The sequence below is a fragment of the Bactrocera tryoni genome, chromosome 5, assembly GCF_016617805.1.
Source record: "Bactrocera tryoni isolate S06 chromosome 5, CSIRO_BtryS06_freeze2, whole genome shotgun sequence".
NCBI lineage: Eukaryota > Metazoa > Arthropoda > Insecta > Diptera > Tephritidae > Bactrocera > Bactrocera tryoni.
The window spans coordinates 23,091,567-23,113,185 of record NC_052503.1 but is presented as its reverse complement, the minus strand read 5'-3'; the positions used below and the strand labels follow the sequence as shown (position 1 = coordinate 23,113,185).

Sequence of the window (21,619 nt, the reverse complement as noted above, 5' to 3'; positions counted from 1 at the left end):
TTTAGCCCACAAGAATCTTCTTTTTAACTGTTAAAAAAACAATTTAATTCTTAAAAAAATAATAAATAAAATATTATTTTTTCGATAATTTTTAATTTACTCCTTTTCTTTTTTCTAATGCCTGAAAGCACCTCTGTGGGTAACCGAATCGGAAGTATAGCCGTATAATGTCTATTTTAAAAGGATTTACTGCGAATTAAAAGCATTTGATTTCGTATATATGCCTATTTGTTCACAATTTTAGATATTTAAAATATATCTCATATCAGAAATAATAAAAATAGATTTCAAATTAACCTTTAAACACTGTCTGCACTTATGCACATAACTTCAATTAAAGTAAAAATACAAAAAAAATATTAAGTATACTATTTCTCGCTTTATCCACTGTGCTCTAAATATTTTTGTTAAAAAAATTTCGCAATTTCTGCTTGGAAGCCACCTGCATGTAATTTCAGCCCACTTCGTAAAGTTTTCGGCACATTTGGCTGCCATTTGCATATTTGCATATAAAAATATACATACATACACACACAATTGCAGCCAAACGAGCAGCCTTCGCAGGCGATGTGCAGTTGTAAATTCTAATTGGATATTTTCTTATTTACTTAGGAAGCACTCACCTGAAATTATGCACAATTTCTTATCCACATCCCAATTGAATATGTAACATTTTATAAAAAACTATTTACTATATTTTTGACTTAACACTTATTTTCACATTCCACGCGACACTTTTCACACGAACTCACTACCGCCAGCCGTAATATTACAAAGTCTTCTACACACACACATATTAACGCCCGCACACATTTTCGACTTATTTTACGTAGAATTTACTCCCGACTATCGACACATTTGAAAAAATACCGCACTAATTAACACTTTTAAAGGAAATTAACTATTTTTAACAAACTACTGCTTGAAGTTCTTCACACGCGCCAACGGAAACTGACAGCAGCAATTGGACGCCAACTGAAGTGAGTTATGAGCAGGGCTGCATTCGCTTTGAAAAATTTTTAGAAGAAAAGTTGAATATTTTTTCAATTCAAAATGAAAATTTCAGTAATCTACATAGATTTTATAATAAAATATTATTTTGGTAATAATATTCTATAAAAATTTTGCAATTTTCGTAAAGTAATACTCTCTTAATACATTTGAAAGTCAATCAGATGCCTGCTGAGCTAATAAATTACGCGACTACAACTCTGCTATTTCACTATAATGCGCTTTTCACGATGTGGCAACACTTTGTTATGTCAAACTTCCGCCGCCATTTGTACAGATCCGATTAGTTAGACGCGTCGCGAGTGGAAAGTTTAGTGCAAAAGTGATTTTATTAAAAAATATATGAAATAAATGACGAATTGCAACGGTCAGATAATTAAATAAATGAAATAGTAATGCTAATTTGAAATATGTGGAATAAATGTAAAATTTCAGTAATTTTGAAATTATTAAGTAAGTAAAAGCAATAGCATTATAATCAGTAAAGCTTATGTGGCTGCTGTTAACAAAGAGTTCCCATCATCTTATAATTTAAGAAATTGAAATATTTAACCGACAAATATACATGAAGAGCCGTGTATCCTATACATGTAGAATTTGATATATTCAAGTAGAAAATATTTGTGTAAAATATGTAAAATCAAGTTCTGATTTTATAAAAAGTACGCTTTAACTGCGCCATCTGTCAGCTCGTAGTAAGGATTTAAATTTCCGCAACATACATTCTTATCGGCGCACAGTTTTGAAGGCGATGTATGCAATACAAAAAATAATGCAAATTAATGTGGCAATATTTCGTATCCACAGCTGTTTAAAAATTGTAAATAAAGTGCAGTGATAAGCTCTTAGTAAATTATTTCAACAATTTACACGCAGCGCTACTTGAAAATGGATTTAAAAACAAAAGCAAACCGTTATCTTTATGAATTAAAACAGATTTGGTTAAGTCTGCATAGCATCGACAATGTATTTGCATACAATTTAAATGTTACAAAAACTAAATATCTGCAGGGGAATGAAATAATATATATGGAGGTACGCTTCAATTAATCATTCGCTATTCAAATAGTAACTTGCGTTTTCAGTATAATCCACAGCGTACACGTTTACGACGTTTACCGCAGACTATAAGCAGTTTGAAACCAGTGTTTGATGAAAAGGCTTTCAATTTCAAAAAGATTAAATCATTGGAGTTGTTAATGAACATACCATATGAAGGAGCAGCTATTTCAATGATAATCAATAAGAGTCCGTTAACACGGTATCATACATTGATATGTCCAGATGTGGCAGCTGGGCAACCACAACGTTTGACACTTCCAGCTTTGAGATTTTGCATAACATTCTTACTAAACATTAGGGACGAAGAAAAGGCATTTCGTATTGGTTACAATAGTCCTGGTGCCTTGGCATCGGTGAATCACTTGCATTTACATCTACTCTATGTTACGACAGATTTATATAGTGATAAAGCGGTAAGAGCTTATTTTCAAATTTAACAGTTTTAAAAAAATTTTAAAAAAATATTATTACAGGAATTAGAATTGTTGGAAAGACCAAATATTTATCGTTTAAGTGATAAAATGCCAACAGAGGCGATATGCTTTTTATTTAACAAAACTGGTGACGAAGAGGCTTTGAATGCACAAATACAGCAACTATTTCACTTTATTATGTGGCTGTGCGAACACGACATTCCGCACAACTTGTTTTTAACTCCCAATCGAGGTGAAAATTTTGGAAATGTGTTGAAAGTATTTGTGTTTTGTCGAAAATCATTTTGTTATGTTAAGAATTTTAATACCTATAATATTGGATTTTGTGAAGTTGCGGGTTATGTGACAGTCGGAGGTATGAGTTGAAAGCCTTATATTTGAAAATATTAAAAATTGTGTTTTTGCAGATGAAAAGCTGTACGAAAGACTTACAGAACAAGAAGTGCTAGCTAAAATACAAAATGAAACTGGCGATGTGTTTAAGGAAGTTTACGAGTATTTCAAAGCGTAAAGAAAGATAACAATAAATTGTGTTTGGTAAGTAAATAAGAATGTGAAAATTATATTTTTTTATTTACTTACATCTATATTAAAATGTATACCTACCCAGCTCAACGTTAAGTACACTATAAAGGATACTACTGTTTATCGGCGCTACATCTAAAGTATTGAAAACTTTCATTTTTGATAAAAAAAATAAAGCTGGAATTAATATTAAATAAATTTATGAAATTAAATTTATTGATCATCTTTAGCTACTGTAAAACTTTTTCCCTGGTCATTTCGACTAATTGCTTTAGTATTGAGCTTAATACTATAATCGAGTGCCGCATCGTGTCCTTGATATTTAACTAGTTTAACCAAATCAGGTAGTTTGTCGTCAGCTATACAATTACAAATTGTATTGAAAAATTGCATCATGTGGTGCAAGTTATGTCTGAAAGTAAGTGAAAAAACATTTGCTTTTTAACATATAACAGCAATGTATTCAAAACCTACATCATAATCAGAATAGGTCCAGCCATTTCTTTTGTGTTATAAAGATGATATAAGTAAGCGCGCGTATGTTTCTTGCACGTTAGGCAATCGCAATCTGTCAGTAGAGGTGTAAAGTCCTCCTTCAAACTGTAATATTAAAAATAGTAATAACCAAGTTCTAAATTTAAAAGCCACTACTTTATACCTATCAGCAGTTAGGTCCAAAAATGGCGAACCGTTTCCATTTTCAGTTTTTGTGTAATCAAAATTGAACGTTAGCACTTTGAAATTGGAGGCAGCGCAGAATGCATATGATGTGTCGAATATATCCACACCTAGGGAAATTAATTCCAACATTGCGGGTGGTGTATACGCGCCCGGCATCATTTTGGGTTTCTCAACGTTTAGTTCATTCAAACTATGCGCCATCACTTTAACGAGCTGGTCAACATCCACTTCTGTGGCAGTGAGTCCGTTGTTGTGAAATCCCTCAAAAATATAACCACTCGTAATACTTTCACCTTTCGCCTTCGCATGTTTGATAGAATCGGAACGTGCAAACGTGCTGTAGCCTCCAACGATGGGCACTGGAATTTAAATCAAAATTTAACTGATACTGACTGCTTCAGCAACAATAAAATTATATTTACCGAATAAAGCGGTTTTGTTTAATACTGTCGAGTTTTGATGTCGCTCATAACAAAGATCCATAAATTGTGCTGTTCTATCTACAGACTTCGTTATGCGCTTTTTGGAGCTATCTAAATTGGTATCAGCATCACAAAGTCCTTGATATATATCTGGTTTAAGAACTTCTACTGCATCCATATAACTATAAGAGAAATTTATGTTACCAATGAAATATGTCAGTTTATTTAGTTACCTTGTCGCTGTCAGCATTTCCTTTCCCCTTCTCGTGAAAAGTGGCATTATATCTTTGTCATTATGTCCGCTCGGTGTTGTCGTACAAGTGTCCCTGATCAACAATAATGACAAACATTCTGGATAGCCTACATATGCGCCAAGTGTGCCATTAAACAGTTTAAGTGATTCCGTCATATGATTGATGGTAGATAATGAAAACTGTAAAGCTGGCGTCTCTTTGGTAATATAATCAAATACCTCCCGACTGAGATATGGAATGCTTCCCGCCTACATTATAATAGTGTATATTTTTAAGTCACATCTAAACAGTGTAAATCTTCTCTAAGCACTCACTTTAGTTGTTTGTACTAGCAATGGTGTGCGAAAACGCTTGCCCGTTTCCGCTTGTACTAAATGCCCCAGGCGTCCCGAAGACTTACTAATATTTTCTACAACAAATTTCATTTTGAAAATCGAAATATTTACTAATTATTAAAAAATATTATAATGAACTGTTTGGTTTGGCCGGACACGCTGTTTTTTGACATTTCTTTTATGTACATTTTTTTTATAATGTATCAGCTGTTCGTAATGATGCCAGATGCAGAGGTAAAAGTTGTAATTAGAAGCTATATTCATTTCGGAAATCGGTTTAAAATATATGAATTAGTGATTCTACTTTATTTAATTAATAGTTGATATAAAATGAACGATTCAAAAGTAAATATACAAACCGATCTATTTTGTTATTGGACACGCTAAAACATTTTGTTTTTTGGCCAATGGGCTTAAATACAACTCGTGACCTTTGAGGGTTTAACCAGTCGGACTATCAACTCGGCAACAATCGCTAATAATATGGACTGTTACAACAACAAATAAAAAGGATCGGAAACGAACCCTATTTGAATCGGCATTTTTCACTTTCCGTTTTATAATTTGTAAGCATCCGTTTGCGAACCTAAAATGTTCTTTTATGTAAGTGTGTGTGAACAAATTTTTGGTCGGCGAAACGGGTGTTTGGGTTTTCGGCTTTCAGTTTTCACATGACCTTCTTAGATATGTACATATGTGACCTGGTCTATGAAAAGGGGGCTTAGGTGTCAAAAAAAGGAGACCAATTAATGAGATAACGAGAAACTGACGATTATTTTTAACAGCTTTTCCCAGAAAACTAGTTTTCGCACGTTAGCCCCCTTTTCGTAGACCAGGTCACATATGTATATGTATTCGTCAGGTAATAATCGAAGAATTAAGTTTTGTGATAATAATTTCAAGGCACCCTGAAGTGTAACACAAAAACCAATATTTTTTGACAAGCCGCCATTTTCAAAACTAATAATTTTGACTAGTCCTTTCATCTATCTTATTAATACAGTTTTTTGGTTTTGGATTTTAGATAATTTTGAGCAGAAAAATTTTGCTAAACATCAGATCCTATTTTTCAAAATTTTTTAAAATTATAAAAATGTTCCTTTAAATAGAATTTTTTCTCCAAAACTCTTCTCTTTACAATCCTCTTATATCGCATACAAAGCACGCAAAAAGCTCAAAAGTCAATAAATTGACATTTGTAATATTTCCTCCCAAAACTGTAAAATACAAAATATATTTGCCGATATCATTCACATATGTATGTATTTACTATGATTTTATGCCACAGAGTGGGTGATAATGACAATACCTGACTCGACCCACCTCACTAGCGCAAAGCTTACTCTTGTGGCAAATAATATATCCAAGAGACCCACACCGCATAAACAAATTATCGGAGAGCTGCAAATACATACAAGCACACATATATACTAAACTTTACACTGTCATTCGTTGCTGCGCCGCCGGCGCCGGCTTCTCCGCTGCTTCGGCACTCATTTTGCTCATGCATTGGATTGACTTTTGGATGAATCCGATTCAGTTGCGGTAGGAGCTCTGCGCTAGCGATTTGTCGATGACGGTGGACGACAGCAGCAGCAAAACGGCAATAGCGTGTGTGAATTAATTTTGATTTTAAACAAAGTGTCTTTATTTTTATTCGTTGTGCTATTATCTGCCATCACTTTCGCTCATGTGACGGTCCATATGCGAGCGCGTGCGACAGCGAGAGCTTTTCCCCAATTGTGTACAATTTTCAAATATTTCCTAATTAAGTTTATAATTAAAATTAATTGAAAAATTACATATGCTTAAATGCTTTCCTAAGTGAAGAATAAATACGAATGAATGAGTGCTTTAGTGGGCACAGTGTGCGAACAGTGAATATCTGTACGAGTATGTGAATTTGGTTCATATGTGTATACCTGGTGTTTGAATAACGAATAAACATAATTGAGCAGTTCAAAATACAAATAAAAAAAATCCAAGCGCAGCGGAAAAGGTAAAGTGTGAATGTGTTAAAACCGCAATTTGCAGCTCAATATGGCAAGGGTTGACGGTAAATATTTGATTGGGCGTTGTGTGGAAAGTGCGGTGGAACTATTTACTTTCTGCTATTAACAGACATACAGACGTACAATGTGTATGTATGTATGTAAAAATGTTTGGATGGTTTATTATATATTAAGGCGTTTTATACAAAATTCGGAAACCATAAATTTTTGGTTTTAAAATTTGCATGAAATTTTTTAGGTTAAATTTTTTAAGATATCAGTCAAATGGTTAATTTATGTTTAGTGTAATGTCAAAAAAAGATCAATCATCTTTTGTTAAAAGGCACTGAAATAGCAATTCTAGTAGTAAATTTCCTAAAAGAGCTTTGCAATTTAAAATTGAGTTACGAGATTCAAAAGAACAAAAAACAAATTTGCCTAAAGGGGTTACATGGGTTTCCTCGGGTAAAAAACAGCCTTTTTTCTCATATAAAAAATTAAATATTTTATTGTTAGAAACATACACGATTAACAAAATAATTTTGAAGTTTTTGAAAAAAAAAAAATTTTAACTGGGCCATTACCGGTGACCTCTCCGGAAAAAGATGCGCCAGCGTTGGCAGAATAACTCCTTACAGGATCATCTAAAATGAAAAAATATGTGTTTTAGTTAAAATCTTAACATCGAATTTGTACGAAGGAAAAAAAATTAAATTTGGATTTTTGGCAAACATTTTTCCAAAAAAAAAAGAAAATTGCAGTGTTGTTCTATATCCCAGGAAGGTTTAGAAATATGTATTCCCCAAGGTCGAGGTGAAGCTTGGCACTGTTGTCTTGAGTAAAAATTATATATAGTATAAGCTGAGTTCATTTCGAAACCATTCAAGGCTTGTGTACAATGTTTGAACCGTTTCTTAGTCAGATTTAGATTATAGTAACTTGAGGCGATTAAAATTTACTAGTCTCCATATTTCAGTCTATATGAAGTTTCCTACCATACCTTTCCACTTCTGACTGAAACATTTATTATTGTTCAGGAATAGTAGACTCGTAAAAAAATATGAATTATACAATTATTGTAGCAGATCAGGGCGAATACTCTACCCACTAAGTTTTAAATTGTTTCGAAATAAAAACAAGTAAGGAAGGGCTAAGTTCGGGTGTCACCGAACATTTTATACTTTCGCATTATAAAGTGATAATCGAGATTTCATTATCCGTCATTTACATATTTTTCAAATACCGTATTTGTGTAAAGTTTTATTCCGCTATTATCATTGGTTCCTAATGTACATATATATGTATTATACAGAGAAGGCATCAGATGGAATTCAAAATAGCGTTATATTGGAAGAAGGCGTGGTTGTGAACCGATTTCACTCATATTTCGTACATGTCATTAGGGTGTTAAAATATTATATACCGAATTTCATTGAAATCGGTCTAGTAGTTCCCGAAATATGGTTTTTGGTCCATAAGTGGGCGACGCCACGCCCATTTTCAATTTTTTAAAAAAGCCTGGGTGCAGCTTCCTTCTGCCATTTTTTCCGTAAAATTTAGCGTTTCTGACGTTTTTTGTTAGTCGGTTAACGCACTTTTAGTGATTTTCAACATAACCTTTGCATGGGAGGTGGGCGTGGTTATTATCCGATTTCTTCCATTTTTGAACTGTATATGGAAATGCCTGAAGGAAACGACCCTATAGAGTTTGGCTGACATAGCTATAGTAGTTTTCGAGATATGTACAAAAAACTTAGTAGGGGACGGGGCCACGCCCACTTTTCCAAAAAAATTACGTCCAAATATTCCCCTCTCTAATGCGATCCTTTGTGCCAAATTTCACTCTAATATCTTTATTTATGGCTTAGTTATGACACTTTATAGGTTTTCGGTTTTCGCCATTTTGTGGGCGTGACAGTGGGCCGATTTTGCCCATCTTCGAACTTAACCTTCTTATGGAGCCAAGAAATACGTGTACCAAGTTTCATCATGATATCTCAATATTTACTCAATTTACAGCTTGCACGGACGGACGGACAACCGGACGGACAGACAGACGGACGGACGGACGGACAGACAGACAGACATCCGGATTTCAACTCTACTCGTCACCCTGATCACTTTGGTATATATAACCCTATATCTGACTCTTTTAGTTTTAGGACTTACAAACAACCGTTATGTGAACAAAACTATAATACTCTCCTTAGCAACTTTGTTGCGAGAGTATAAAAAAGGATTTGGAAACAGCTGTATCTAATCACCACCCCTTTATTCTACCAACACAACTAACGGGGATCCAACTAGATGTACTTTTTTCAATAGCCTTTTTTTGACAGATCGCGCGTGAGTCGTATTAAGTTGTCACGTTATTTTTGTGCATACAGTATTGTTTGGCATTTCATCATGGAAAAACTTAGGCCAAACACCGTTTACAAATCAATCAACTGGTATATGAAACGACTTGGCACATTTTACGTCGAGATCTTAATTGAAAACGTACAAAGCAAAGTTTGTGCAAGAACTGAAGTAGCTCGCTTTATGGGCTCTTGCAAAGTTCCAAGAAGATCCGACGTTTTCCAGCCAGATTGTGTTCGGCGGCGTTTCTCACACATCGCATCAATCAATAGATTTATTGAGAGGACACTATAGTAAGAAGATAATTTCACGTATTGAGCCGGTCGTTTGGCCACCAAGATCATGTGATATCACACCTTTACACTTTTTCCTGTGAGAAAATGTAAAGCCTAAGGTCTATGCGGACAATCACGCTTCGATTCATTCCCAATAAAATTTGAAGTTTCTGTATTTTTTCTTTAAAAAAGTAGGGAGCCTCGAAATGGATCACCATTTATTATTGAACAGACTTTCGCGAGAAAATAGACGGATCATAAGAAATATTTTAACTCGAGCATATATACAATGTATGTTCCACAAGAGGATAAATTTCTTCGAACTTCAACGCTCAACTAATTGCCATTAAAGTCTTTGAAAAATCTATAATGCTCAAATAAATATTCTATTAAAAATCGTTGAAGAGCATATGTATAAATAAAAGCTTGTTAAAAAAATCTTGTTCTAATTTAGCAAGAATTAACTAAATATACAAAGTTTCAAACACATACACCCGTATACATATGTTTGTAGAAGTATCTAGCGTTGATAAGACTTTAAGTCAGCCTACTCTGTTGCTATCATTTACAGCATATAATACCTTAAAATACATTTCTAACTGATAAATGTGCTTAAGTTTGGAATACAGTTAATCCGTCTGGTCTTAAACAAAAACTGAAATAAACGAACGCGATACGTAAAGTGCTTAGCCTACAAAAGAAAAAAGAAATTTCCAAAAAAGATATTTGCTTCTTATAATTTTCTTTTAGTTCGACTAGTTTTTTCAGGGGTTCTTCAACGGGCGCCGATAGCTTTCTCATACCCAATTTCCACGTCTTAAAACGTCGGGCTGACAGTACGAGATCGTCACTTTTGTCAGGTTTTTCTCCGTGATAGCCGTTTTCGGAACTTTTCAGCATGGCTTTTCAAAATCCGGCGGCAGCCAGGTTGAAACTCTTGAAACTAGTTTTTGACCGTCATTGTATGCTCTTTCATTTCACTGCGAGATTTCTCCTCCAAAAATATGAACTGAATCACCCATCGATATTCCATATTTCGATAATCCGTGGACCCATCCCTTCCACACGTCGTCCAAAAATAATTACGAGTCCGATTCCAATGAAGTTTTGGCTGTAGCCGTTCACAAGAATATACTACACGACAGTAAATTTCCCTTGCGATAGCGGCGCCAGTTAGAGTAACTACTTATCGAACCGCCCTCGTAGGTACTTATATAACATACATATGCTAACCAAAATCTTGGAATATTTTAATTAAGCCATATTCTCAAAACAATAGTTCTCTGAATTGTCTATCTGCTCATTTCCACTAGGGCTTTAGTGTCCTTGCAAGGTCCTAGCAAACTAAGATCAACATAGAAATGTATTAAAGAGGCTTCATTCAAATCAACTTATGAGAGATGAAGCTAAGCTGGATGATGTTCGGAACCAAATCTTACCTATAGCTTACATAGTCCAAGATATCCCAAAATATTCCAAAAAATTATAAAAGAAGCTATTTGGATCCGAGATGGAAATAGCTGATATCTCGAAACTGGAAAAGCGATTACTTACACTTCCAACTTCCATCCAGCTTCGAAAACCTTCACCTCACTAATAAATCTCCATGACTTATAGCATGTAATTATCCAAATTGTTGGAACCTTGTATACTTTCGCCAAAGCTATAATATCATCAAGTACACTACAATTACCGCTGAGACCCCTGTCCTCACTAGAAATAGCATCAAGCCACTTCATCATTAGGCTCGTTTGAATGCCTGATCATAGCGGAATCGCTGGAAATTGCGAAGCTGATGAGCTAGCCACAGGGGGCCCCTAGCTCCGCTTAAGTCCGAATGGGACCGGGTTGGATTTCCATTGGCATCTTGCGTTCTAGCATTGCACCAATGAACCTCGCGTGTGCCTAGCAGGCGCTGGTCGACTGTGGGGTCTTTCTGGCCTAGAGTAGAACGCTCGAGATCAACTGAACTACTTGCCTCGAGCAAAGTTTATCATGCCGCAATTGTAGGAGTTCTTACTGAACACCATCCAATAGGCATTCATGCGGTAAGCCTTAAAATCTTGTCGGACGCTAGTTGTGAAAGTTGGATGGAAGAGGACAAGGTGGAAACATCCAGGCGCTTTCTTCTCCATTGTTCATGTCCAGCCTTTGCAAGACTGAGACTGAATCATCTCGGTAATCTTACTTTAGGTGAACTAAAAGACATAGCCGGAACTGATATTAGCCGTCTAAACAAATTTGTGACAGGCTCGAAGCGCTTTGTCGATCGGGTTCTTGGATAGACCTTTTAAACTAACCTAACCTACACAGTACTTAGGTCCAATATCGTTCAGCTCTCTCATCGACTTGATATTGCTTGGTGCATCCTCGTTTTTTTGTTTTTTACAATTCGGACCAAATAATATGAAGCTCATAAATGGGAACCGAAAAGAGGGTTTCACGTATTGGCTATCGGATGACTGAAAATCTTTCGGATGAAGCCTTAGAGCTTCGCTTTATATTTGTATGAACTGTTGGGAGGAAATTTGGACAACGTAGAAGACCCATTTCGATAATTTATTTTATTTTTTGATATGTTGGAATTCTTCCCGTCACCAATTGAAGGAGAAACAAGAACTTTTGCACATACGCCCATAATGACATTGTTACCAACATCGTCTCGACCCGCCCTATCTTAAAAGCTCGGTATTTTAGCAATATTTATGTGAAAACTAAATTCCTTCCTTCATCTCTCATTTCAGCACTTGACCACCAAAAGGTGCAAATGGCAACTCACGTCCTCCTGTTATCTGCTTAGACCAGACAAATCATTCTGCGTTACCGCCTCGGAATTTCATATTTGAAATATTTAAACTACACAACCAACATAACTGCATATACAATAGGGTACATGGCGAGATATACCTTACGAACGACGTAGCAAAACAGTGAATGAGTGCGAACGCCAAAGGAGGGCAGCAGCTACACTTTTTTATTTAATAATATTGACAGAGAGCGCTCTCGCCATAAGAGAGCAGCCGTCAGAGCCGCAGCGCTTGTATACGCTTGCAGAGCAGCCCAAAAAGGCAAAAGCCGAACGAGTCAAAACAAAGTGTCTACGAAGAGACAGCAAAAGCAGAGCGCCAAATAGCCTGGCAAGGCAACACACGCCAAAAACACTAAAAAGACCCCCACAAATCCACAAGCTAACATACATATGTACATGCTGCCACACACATACCCCCCAGTGTACAACAACAACAGCGAGAGCAATAAAAACGCACCGAGCACTACTAACTAGCAAAGGCAAAAGCAAAAACTACAGCGCTGTGAGCGTTTCTAAGCTGTGTGCGAGCAAGTTGAGTGGCCAGGTTTGCTGGGCCACAGAGCTCAGTTGACTGCAAAGCGTTTGAAATTTTTAAGTTTGCGAAACTCACTCAGTCAGTAGTCAGTATTTATTTGCTCAGCCGAGTGACGACCGCTTGGAGACGGTATGCGCGGCATTTAAGGGTTAAACGCAAAAATTGTTTAAAATAAATTTCTATTTGAGCAACACCCCTTTGCGGCCGGCGAGATTCGCCAGCGAGCGTACCACGAGCGTTGGTCTGACATAGCGACGGCGTCGTCGTCGTCGTCGCCGTCATAATCAAAGCACGTTTTTCCTTAGCTGGCTGCGGCACACATACTACTACATAGAGACTCAAAATTATATGGTTATGTAGCGCTAGCTATGTTTGGCCAGTGAAGTAGACAGACGATACGGCACGTTGCCGTAAAGCGACAACAAAACATCGTGTAAAATCAACGAATTTGACTGCCTCTACGATTTGGCGTCGAGTGTGACGACGCTTACCTACCCAAATATCAAAAAAAAAAAAAATCTTTAAGCAACGATAGACGCACAGGAGAATGGCTGAACAGTTGGCCGGTCGGAACGTCTTGCTTCGTTAAGCTAGTGCCTGTTGTTTCCCTGACTGCGTGCGCTTGTCTGCTTGCCTGACTGCCTGCCTGCCTTACGCGTAATCACACTACGAAGGAAGTGGAAGCCGACGGTGGAAAAAGAGAAGCAGAGCCGGAGGCAGAAGAAAACTCGTCGTCATCGGCGTACTCATCGCCTCGTCGTCATCGTCGTCGTCGTAGTTGCCGTTGTTATCGTCGGTTGTGTGCGAGCAGCGCGCGTGAGTGTGTGAAATCAAAATCCTCAAAATTGTCGCTGCCTGCCTACGGTTAACTACTTCCTTCAGCATATCCAGACAGATTCACATTTAGTACGAGATCTGTGCGGTACGGTGCGTGACGGCAATATTTTCGGTTTAAGCGGCAAACACAAGACGATTTTATTTCGTTACGAAGTCGACTGAGCTCGATTGAAATCGTTCGTCTCGTTTCGTTACGATTTAGGCTGCTGCTGCTGTTGATTCAGTGCGCTGCTGCGGTCAGCAAGAACAAATAACACACAAAACCCAAAAAACAAAAATCAGAAAATAAAATTGTCTACAAAAAGTGCAAAATTATTGGAGAAACTTGTGGCCATACTAGTTGTGCGGTATCGCAGGTCGTCACTACTACCACACACAGGTACAAACGGATATGGGTATGAAAAATGCAAAACAACAACACCAACAAGACACAACTAATGACGCAGAAAAGTAGTTGTGGAAGGTAAGCAGCGCATAGAAAGTTGCAACATTGAGCATTGTGAACATGCGACACGGCGCTAAGCAGCAGCATATACTATATACCGTCGTAGAAGACGCAACTGAGGTAGCAGGACTTAAATATAGCGGCAGCTAAACGCTTGACGACAGCGTTACGGACACAAAATACCAGCGTTGTATACACGCAACAAGCATTTGAAGAACGCTGAACGCTCGAGTGTGGCATCAAGAATTCGTCTAGCGCGCAGACTAGACACAGCTAAAATAGAAAGACTAGCCGAAAACTAAGTACGCTGCTAACCGTAACGAGTTTATAAAAATTAAAATACACACATAACGGCATAGAACGAATGTAATAAAATACGACTGTGGCGCAGAAATGTGGCAAAAGCAATAAAAATAATAGAAAATAATAAAAATAAGCGAAAAGTAAAGGAAACCTCACAGCTAGAAGGCCAGAAACAAGCAAAACGCCAAGCAAACGGAAAGAAAACTAAGAAAATTAAAGTGAAAATCCAACTGAAACACGCTGCGCTGCGGCTTTACTGCCTTTCTGACTGACTGACTGCCTGCCTGCTGCCTGCTTGACGCTCGCACACGCCTGGGCCGGCCGGACCAACAGCAACAACAACACACACAGTCTAGTAGTAGTGGGGAAATAGCGATAGCAAACAGCTAGAGGCACACTTCCAACAGCAATTGCGCGACAAGCCAGCTAGTCATTCAGCCAGCCAGCAAGCGAGCGACGCGTCGGCATGCGACGAGACGAAGCCGTTTTCGTAAAGCGAAGAAAAGTGGCGAAAGAAAATTCATAATTTTTAATATTTAAAATTAAAGTGGAAGCAAACACACACAAACACACGCACGCACACGAATACGGGCACACAGCGCAAAGCGATGAAAATTGAGCGAAAATAGATAGCGGCAGTTGTAGTGTTGTACGTACATACATACGTATGTATGTACATAGTTGTAGTGGTGTTAGTGAATAGAAAATATCTGCACAAGAAAGTGCAATTGAATATTGAATAGGCACAGGCACTGGCAAAGCAAAGCAAAACGTGTGTGTGCTCTCAAACCAAACCAAACCAAAACGTCAACGCCAACGTCAAGGCGGGGCAAAGGAAGCGCACGCTTACAACCACAACAATAACAAAAACTACAATAAAATCACTCAAGCAATTGTTCAAATGTGCGCGCATGTGTGTGGTTAATTCAAAAGTAAAATCGAATTAAAGCGACGTATGGGGTATAAGCGTCTGCAATAGTGGTAGTGTATAGGCATATACGCGCGTGTGTGTGTGTGCGTATATAGTATATGTATTGTGTTGTCGGGCATGTGCTGAGTATTGTATGCACTTGTGCTTTCTTTACAATTTTAATTTTAAGCAATTGTGAAGTGCTGTTGTTACAATATTAGTTAAGAAAAAATATAAACGAAATAAATAATAAAAATTAAAATTAAAAAAATAAAAATTAAAACTAAAAAAATAAAAATTAAAACTAAAAAATATAAAAATAAAAGTTGAAACTAAAAAATAATGTATGTATGTAGTTTAAGTTGAAACATTGCTGAAAATTACAACAATAACAACAACAAACAAAACTGGTCTACGCGCTTTCCATAAACGGGAAGACCAACAAATTATGTGCCATTTTCTAAACTAATTAGTACAGTCGAACCGAGACTAAAGCATAAAATACAAAATAAAACCACAAGTAATCAAATTAAATAATTTAAAAATTAGTGTACATAATAATTCATAAGTGATAAGTAATAACAAAAACAACAAATTTACATGCTAAGCTTAGTGTATTATGTGCTAATTTCAAGAAAAAATTAAGTAATAGTAAATAAAATAGTGAAACACCGATATTTCCTATAATGCAAAGAAGCTTTAAAAATGCAACAATAACAAAAATATAAGAATCGAAAAAACAAGTGGAAATTAACAAGGTCGTAGGTATTCTTAACAGTATTATTAACACGTTAACACACAAACTTCCACCTACCAAACCAAAACAACACGCGTGACCCCCACAACGTGAAAATAAAGGGAAAATCAAAAAAACAACAGCAAAAAAAATCCAATACAAAACAATCATAATAAAGCAACAGTGCACTAGCAGCACAACACGGTGCCACACAGCGCGCTAACACGACGCGACAAACCCACACAACAACAAAAAATAAAAGAAAATAAACAACAACAACAACAACAACAACAACCACAAACAAAAGGCGCATAAAACACAGGCTGGAGCAAAACCGTGTGGAGTCGACGCAGACATACAAAAAGTGTGCGCCTGAATTAGAAAAATAACAAAAAACGACGCAAACACACACATACAACAATAAGCAGAAAAAAGAAAAACGAAAATGTCCTGCATATCCAGCAATTTCAGCTCGTTCTTCCTCAATTCCCTCAACGATTCGTCAGAATTCGCCAAGTATTTGAGCAATGGCGAGTTAAAGTTTTCGTCCTTCGAGGATTTTCAAGTGTTCGGCTCGGGTGCGGGCGCTGGCACGTCACCAGCGTCGCCATCGCCAGCAGCTGGTGCCGCAGCCTCATCATCATCATTAACAGCGCAGCAGGCAGCATCGCAACAACAGCAACAACAACAGTATTACAATGGTGGTGTTGGTAATAGTGGCAACAACAACAATGCCAATATAAGCGCTGGCGCCAACGCGACGGGGTTACCAAGCGGCATTGAACAGCCATATAATAACGGTGTGGCCGCAATGAATTCCATTGGTAATTGTGGCGGCACGGAAACGGCCAACACTTCCGCATTAACGCCCGCCAACGCCTCCAATACGGCACCGGCCGGCGTGCAACAGCTGCAACATGGCGCACATTTGCATGCCGCACATCACACACCCCAACATCCCAACACTCACCTGTCACATCACCCGCACCAACATCCACATGCGCAACATCCTTACGCCGGTCATGCACCGCATACACCTGGCAGTCTAGCCGCTCCCAGCAATGCCTTTCATTCACACAATCACCTCGCTTCACCGCACCTAACAACAGCTGCGACGACGCCAAATTATCCGACAACGCCACAGCGTTGGACAACAACTGCCGGTGCGAGTCCAATGGTTAGCGGCTCGTCGGGCACACCACATCCTATAACGCAATTGCAGAATAGCAATCAATCGGGCACGCCTATTGCGGCCAATCCGAGTGGTGCACAGCATTTTGATGGTTCCTTTGAATTCCTAAAATACCTGCGTCACTCGAACGATTACAATAATAGCGAGCCGCAAGGTGATGCTGTCGCTGCCAGCGCCTCAGCTGGTCAAGTGCAAGCATCATCATCATCGTCGTCTAGCTTGATCGATTTGGATAGTAGCACGTCGCATAAATCACGTTCTTCACGCAAAGCCGCCGCTCTATTGTCTTCCGTATCGCGCACTTCGAATAGCCTTGATGCCAATGCGCTGGACGTCTTCGATCATGATTCCAAACACACCATTTTCGATATGCATCACATGACGGCTACAAATAGTTCCAACTCGAATGAATCCTCCATGGAGGTATCCAATTTGGCCTTTCCTAGCTCACACCTCAACGCTTCCAACTCGAATACTTCTTCTGAGGGCGCCGCCACTGGCAGTTCGGATTTCGCTATGTTACACTCGAGTTCGGCGGCAAGCGCGCCCAAGCCATTGGCTACCTTCACCATCAAAGATAACTTTGATGTGCATCCATCGCACAAGGTGGAGGAGGGCATATTCCAGCATATGAATAAGTTGCCGGCGAAGAAGAAGGAAAATTTGAAACAATTAGGTGTGCGTTTCACCGGTCAAATGACGCTCTCGGATAAATCGATAGTTGTCGAAAACTTCATCAAGTTCTGTCAGGTGAGCATATATTTGCTATAACTTTAAATTATTTCTTTTTTCTTGAAAATAAATCACGCTTTAAGTTTGACAGTTTGACGAAACATTGTTTTCTCACAAACTTCTTACTTACGCCTTATGAGAACCAGATCAGGGATTTTAAATTTCGGTTATTTTAAAATTCTTCTAAGAGTACACAATAGATTTTTTCGTCATTGTTCGAAAAATTATCGTCAAATCTCACGAAAACCTCTTCACTACATAAATTTGATGATTTCCACTGAGATCTTCTTGGATTTTACGACGAGCGCGATTTCTGTGTTGAACCCTACAATAAGAGAGAAGCTTCAGCTTTGGATTGCTTGCCAAAATCAAGCGATTAGGCATATAGCAGTCGTCAACATGGCTGGTACGTGCATTCCAGAGAAGATTGCTATAATACCTAGCTAGGATTACAAACAGGGACTTTCGGATATCCTCCGTAATGTCGATTGCATCACTGACAACCTGGATCACTGTCTGATAGAGCCAAGTCCTTGCAATTTCTTCCCTGCGTATTATACTTACCTGTAAATAGCGTAGCTGGATGAATCTAAGCTGATCTTTAGTTAGAGATAGAATATGTCGGTAGTTCATACTCTAGCTTCAGACAACCAGATCAAGGAAGCAGTAGATAAACTGCTCAGAAGTCCAACTTATCTAACCAATAGATTGCTGACAGTGCGCTCAAGGCAAGAATTCTCTGATCTCAATGTCAAGAGCGTCAAGCTGCTTCGTTATAACACTTGGTTGTCTGGTCATAGCTCATTCATTGAAAGTTGTTGTTGTAGTGACAGAATTCTGCCGAGTTGACAGTCCTTGGCCAGATAAAAATCCAGATTCTTTCCGGTTAGGTAGACCTGACTGTCGTGGGAACGGAAATACCGGCCTTCTAGCAAAGTCTTCTTCTTCAACACCCACTGACAGGCCGGCATTCTACATTCCATAAATCTGGGAATATGTCGGTACTTCGCTGCTATCATGCATTCTGGGCGGCACCCTTTTCCCATTTACATTGCAGTATAAGGATGAAACATCTCGGTAGTAATACTTTCAGCGAACCAGAGATAGCCGTAACTGATATTTGTGTTGGTATCAGAGCGCTTTGTCGAATTATGAGGATCATTACGGTCAATTAGGATTTTTAAAAAAAGCTGCAATCGGAACAGACAGCTAAATATCTTTATTGGCGTATACACCGTTTTTACGGTTATTGCCGAGTTTACAACAGTGCGCCGGTCATTTCTTCTTTTTGCAATGTGGCGCCAATTGGAGATTCCAAGCAGAGCCCAGTCCTTTTCCACCTGGTCTTTCCAAAGGAGTGGAGGTCTTCCTCTGCTTCCCCCGGTGGGTACTGCGTTGAATACTCTCAGATCTGAAGTGTTTTCTTCCATTCGGACAACATGACCTAGCCAGCGCAGCCGCTGCTTCTTGATTCGCTGAACTATGTCAATGTCGCCGTATACCTCATACAGCTCATCGTTCCGTCGACTGCGGTTTTCACCATTGCCAATGCGCAAAGTACCATAAATTTTTCGCAGAACCTTTCTCTCGAAACTGACTGCCTTCCTATTAACGATCATTATTAGTTCTTTTAGATAAATATTTCTATTTCCGAAGGACGAGACCTTCAGTCCAGTATCCATACTTTGAGTATTATAAGTGAATTTAGCGAAACTATTAATGCTCAATCGATAGTCTGCAAGAGTGTTATATAATACACATGCATACGTCAGTGGCTATGTATTTTTTAATATTATAAGGATTCCCGTCCGTTATTGTTGGTGTGAAATAAGAAGGTTCGCTAGTTCGCTATGCCGAACGGGTGACGGCGCCACCCTGTGGTTATACTCAATTTTTCAATCACAATATTCACCTGTATTTATCGTGGTTACTGTACCTGCGACCAGATGGGAGCATGTGAATTGCATACCGTTATAATATATAATTTGCAGGTATATAGTGGTCCTATTTATATATGTATGTATGTTTATATGCATTTATAAATAAACTAAATAGTTATATACAACTCAATACTGTTATGTAATCGAGCAGTTATGCATGTATGTATTTTTATATGTGTTTGCGTGTGTGCTTGCAAGTGTATGTAGTAGTTTTCACAATTTCCATTTTAAAATATTTATTATATATTCACCTTATATGTGGAATAGTATGGCTTTCATGTGAATATGATGGGTAGTGGCTCGGCTTAAGTCACATTGTGTATGAAATTTGCATGCAAGTGTGTATATAACGGGTTACATATGGTAGTTATATGGTAAATATGTACTATATATATTTATTTATACATATATGTAGTTGTGTTAATAGTTAATGTGCGCTTGTAAATGTAATGTTTGTAGATCCTGTGTAGACACCTGCCAAAATTTACAATCGTCTTTATGTATTGAAATATGAATTTTTGGTTATTACATATGCATTTATGTATGTACATACAGACTAATATGCATATTCGATATATACAGCCTTACAACAATTTACAGCGACAACCAGCAACCTTCTACCTAACCTCACTGCTATAATAGCAGTCATAATATCGACAGTAACAAATATAAAATATATGTACATATGTATGTATGTAATTACTTCTATGCATGTGTAAGCGCATGTAAAGTAATTGTATGCCACATACGGTTACATATTTCTACACTTGCACATTCATATATGTATGTATGTATGTATGTATGTTTCCTTGTACTCATGTCTATGGCTTTTAAAGCTCTACAAATTGTGGGGTAGAGCAGTGTTAAAATAATTTATGTATATAGAGATATATTTGTACACACATTTATATGTATTTATTTATATATACACACACCTCTACATATGTAATAAACTTATTTGTAAAAGTTTTGTGGCTGAAATGAGCGAAATCGTTACAAAATTTTAGTCCCCAGGCAATGTGCTTGTTCATATAGACTACAGACATATACACATGTAAATGCACACCTATGTACATACAAAACATATCTAAGTGCATACACCCTTTTCCGCATACCAATGCGCTTCCCAGCGTCCACCCATCAACACCCATAGATTATCAGCATAGCACATTCCTTTGACTACCCGGTGACCATAGCACACACACATGCATAAATTCAAATCAACAAACATACATACAAGTCCCACTTACACAAATTTTAACTAGCTGGTGTGTCTGTGGTGTGTTCGAAAGCTCCCGAAAACCGAGTGGCTGGCAGTATGCAGCGTGCGGAGTGCAAAAAGTCATTTGGCCTCATTGTGCACATGAGTGCCACCCTCAAAATTAAACTAAATATTCATGCGACAGACGAAAGGACGAACAGCACTGCTACAATAATAACACACACACACACACACGCAGATATTTCTAATGTGTAATTCGGCCAGACCATCAGCCACCCACTTACACACCTAAGTAGATGTACAATTTTTAGTGCTTCTCGTACATCCTTCGTGTCTAATTTTTGAACTATGCCCGCAAACTCACAGACAAACTAGTTTACATGTATGTAGTTGTAAGCTACACAATTTACACATACATATTTATAATAATTTTAAAATTGCGTACAATCTATATAAATTTATACATACATACATACGTACTTACAGAGTTGTTTTTATTGTTATTTGTACTTAGTTGCCTGGTATTTGTAGTTTCGAAAGTTAGTGCTCGTGTACCTACAACAAACATCATTATAAGTATGTATTTTCGTATGTATATTTATAGTTTTAT

At 37.8% G+C, this 21,619-nt stretch overlaps 3 protein-coding genes across 4 annotated transcripts in view; 2 read left to right on the top strand and 1 right to left on the bottom strand.

The window, feature by feature from the left end:
* Positions 1 to 1,832: 1,832 nt before the first annotated feature.
* LOC120777277 (GDP-D-glucose phosphorylase 1) lies at positions 1,833 to 15,148 on the top strand. Of its 2 annotated transcripts, none has more exons than XM_040108482.1 (5): positions 1,833 to 2,046; positions 2,097 to 2,486; positions 2,547 to 2,862; positions 2,915 to 3,044; positions 12,093 to 15,148. In XM_040108482.1, the coding sequence occupies exons 1-4, from the start codon at positions 1,900 to 1,902 to the stop codon at positions 3,016 to 3,018; spliced, it is 957 nt and encodes a 318-aa protein (XP_039964416.1). In that variant the 5' UTR covers positions 1,833 to 1,899; the 3' UTR covers positions 3,019 to 3,044; positions 12,093 to 15,148. The 2 variants fall into 2 exon arrangements, with proteins under 2 accessions (XP_039964416.1, XP_039964415.1); XM_040108481.1 differs by lacking the exon at positions 12,093 to 15,148 and adding an exon at positions 3,118 to 3,217.
* Positions 3,216 to 4,887, bottom strand: LOC120777276 (queuine tRNA-ribosyltransferase accessory subunit 2). Its single transcript, XM_040108480.1, has 6 exons — positions 4,704 to 4,887; positions 4,369 to 4,637; positions 4,136 to 4,317; positions 3,691 to 4,072; positions 3,507 to 3,632; positions 3,216 to 3,444 (listed from the first exon to the last, which is right to left on the bottom strand). Exons 1-6 carry the CDS (start codon positions 4,812 to 4,814, stop codon positions 3,246 to 3,248), a joined length of 1,269 nt encoding a protein of 422 aa, XP_039964414.1. The 5' UTR covers positions 4,815 to 4,887; the 3' UTR covers positions 3,216 to 3,245.
* Positions 15,149 to 15,523: 375 nt separating the features above from the next.
* LOC120776815 overlaps positions 15,524 to 21,619 on the top strand; it is a 30,252-nt gene continuing 24,156 nt past the window's right edge. The window contains exon 1 of the mRNA XM_040107831.1: positions 15,524 to 17,865. Coding sequence (XP_039963765.1) covers positions 16,369 to 17,865 — 1,497 coding nt within the window. The 5' untranslated portion in view covers positions 15,524 to 16,368. The remainder of the gene's footprint in view (positions 17,866 to 21,619) is intronic.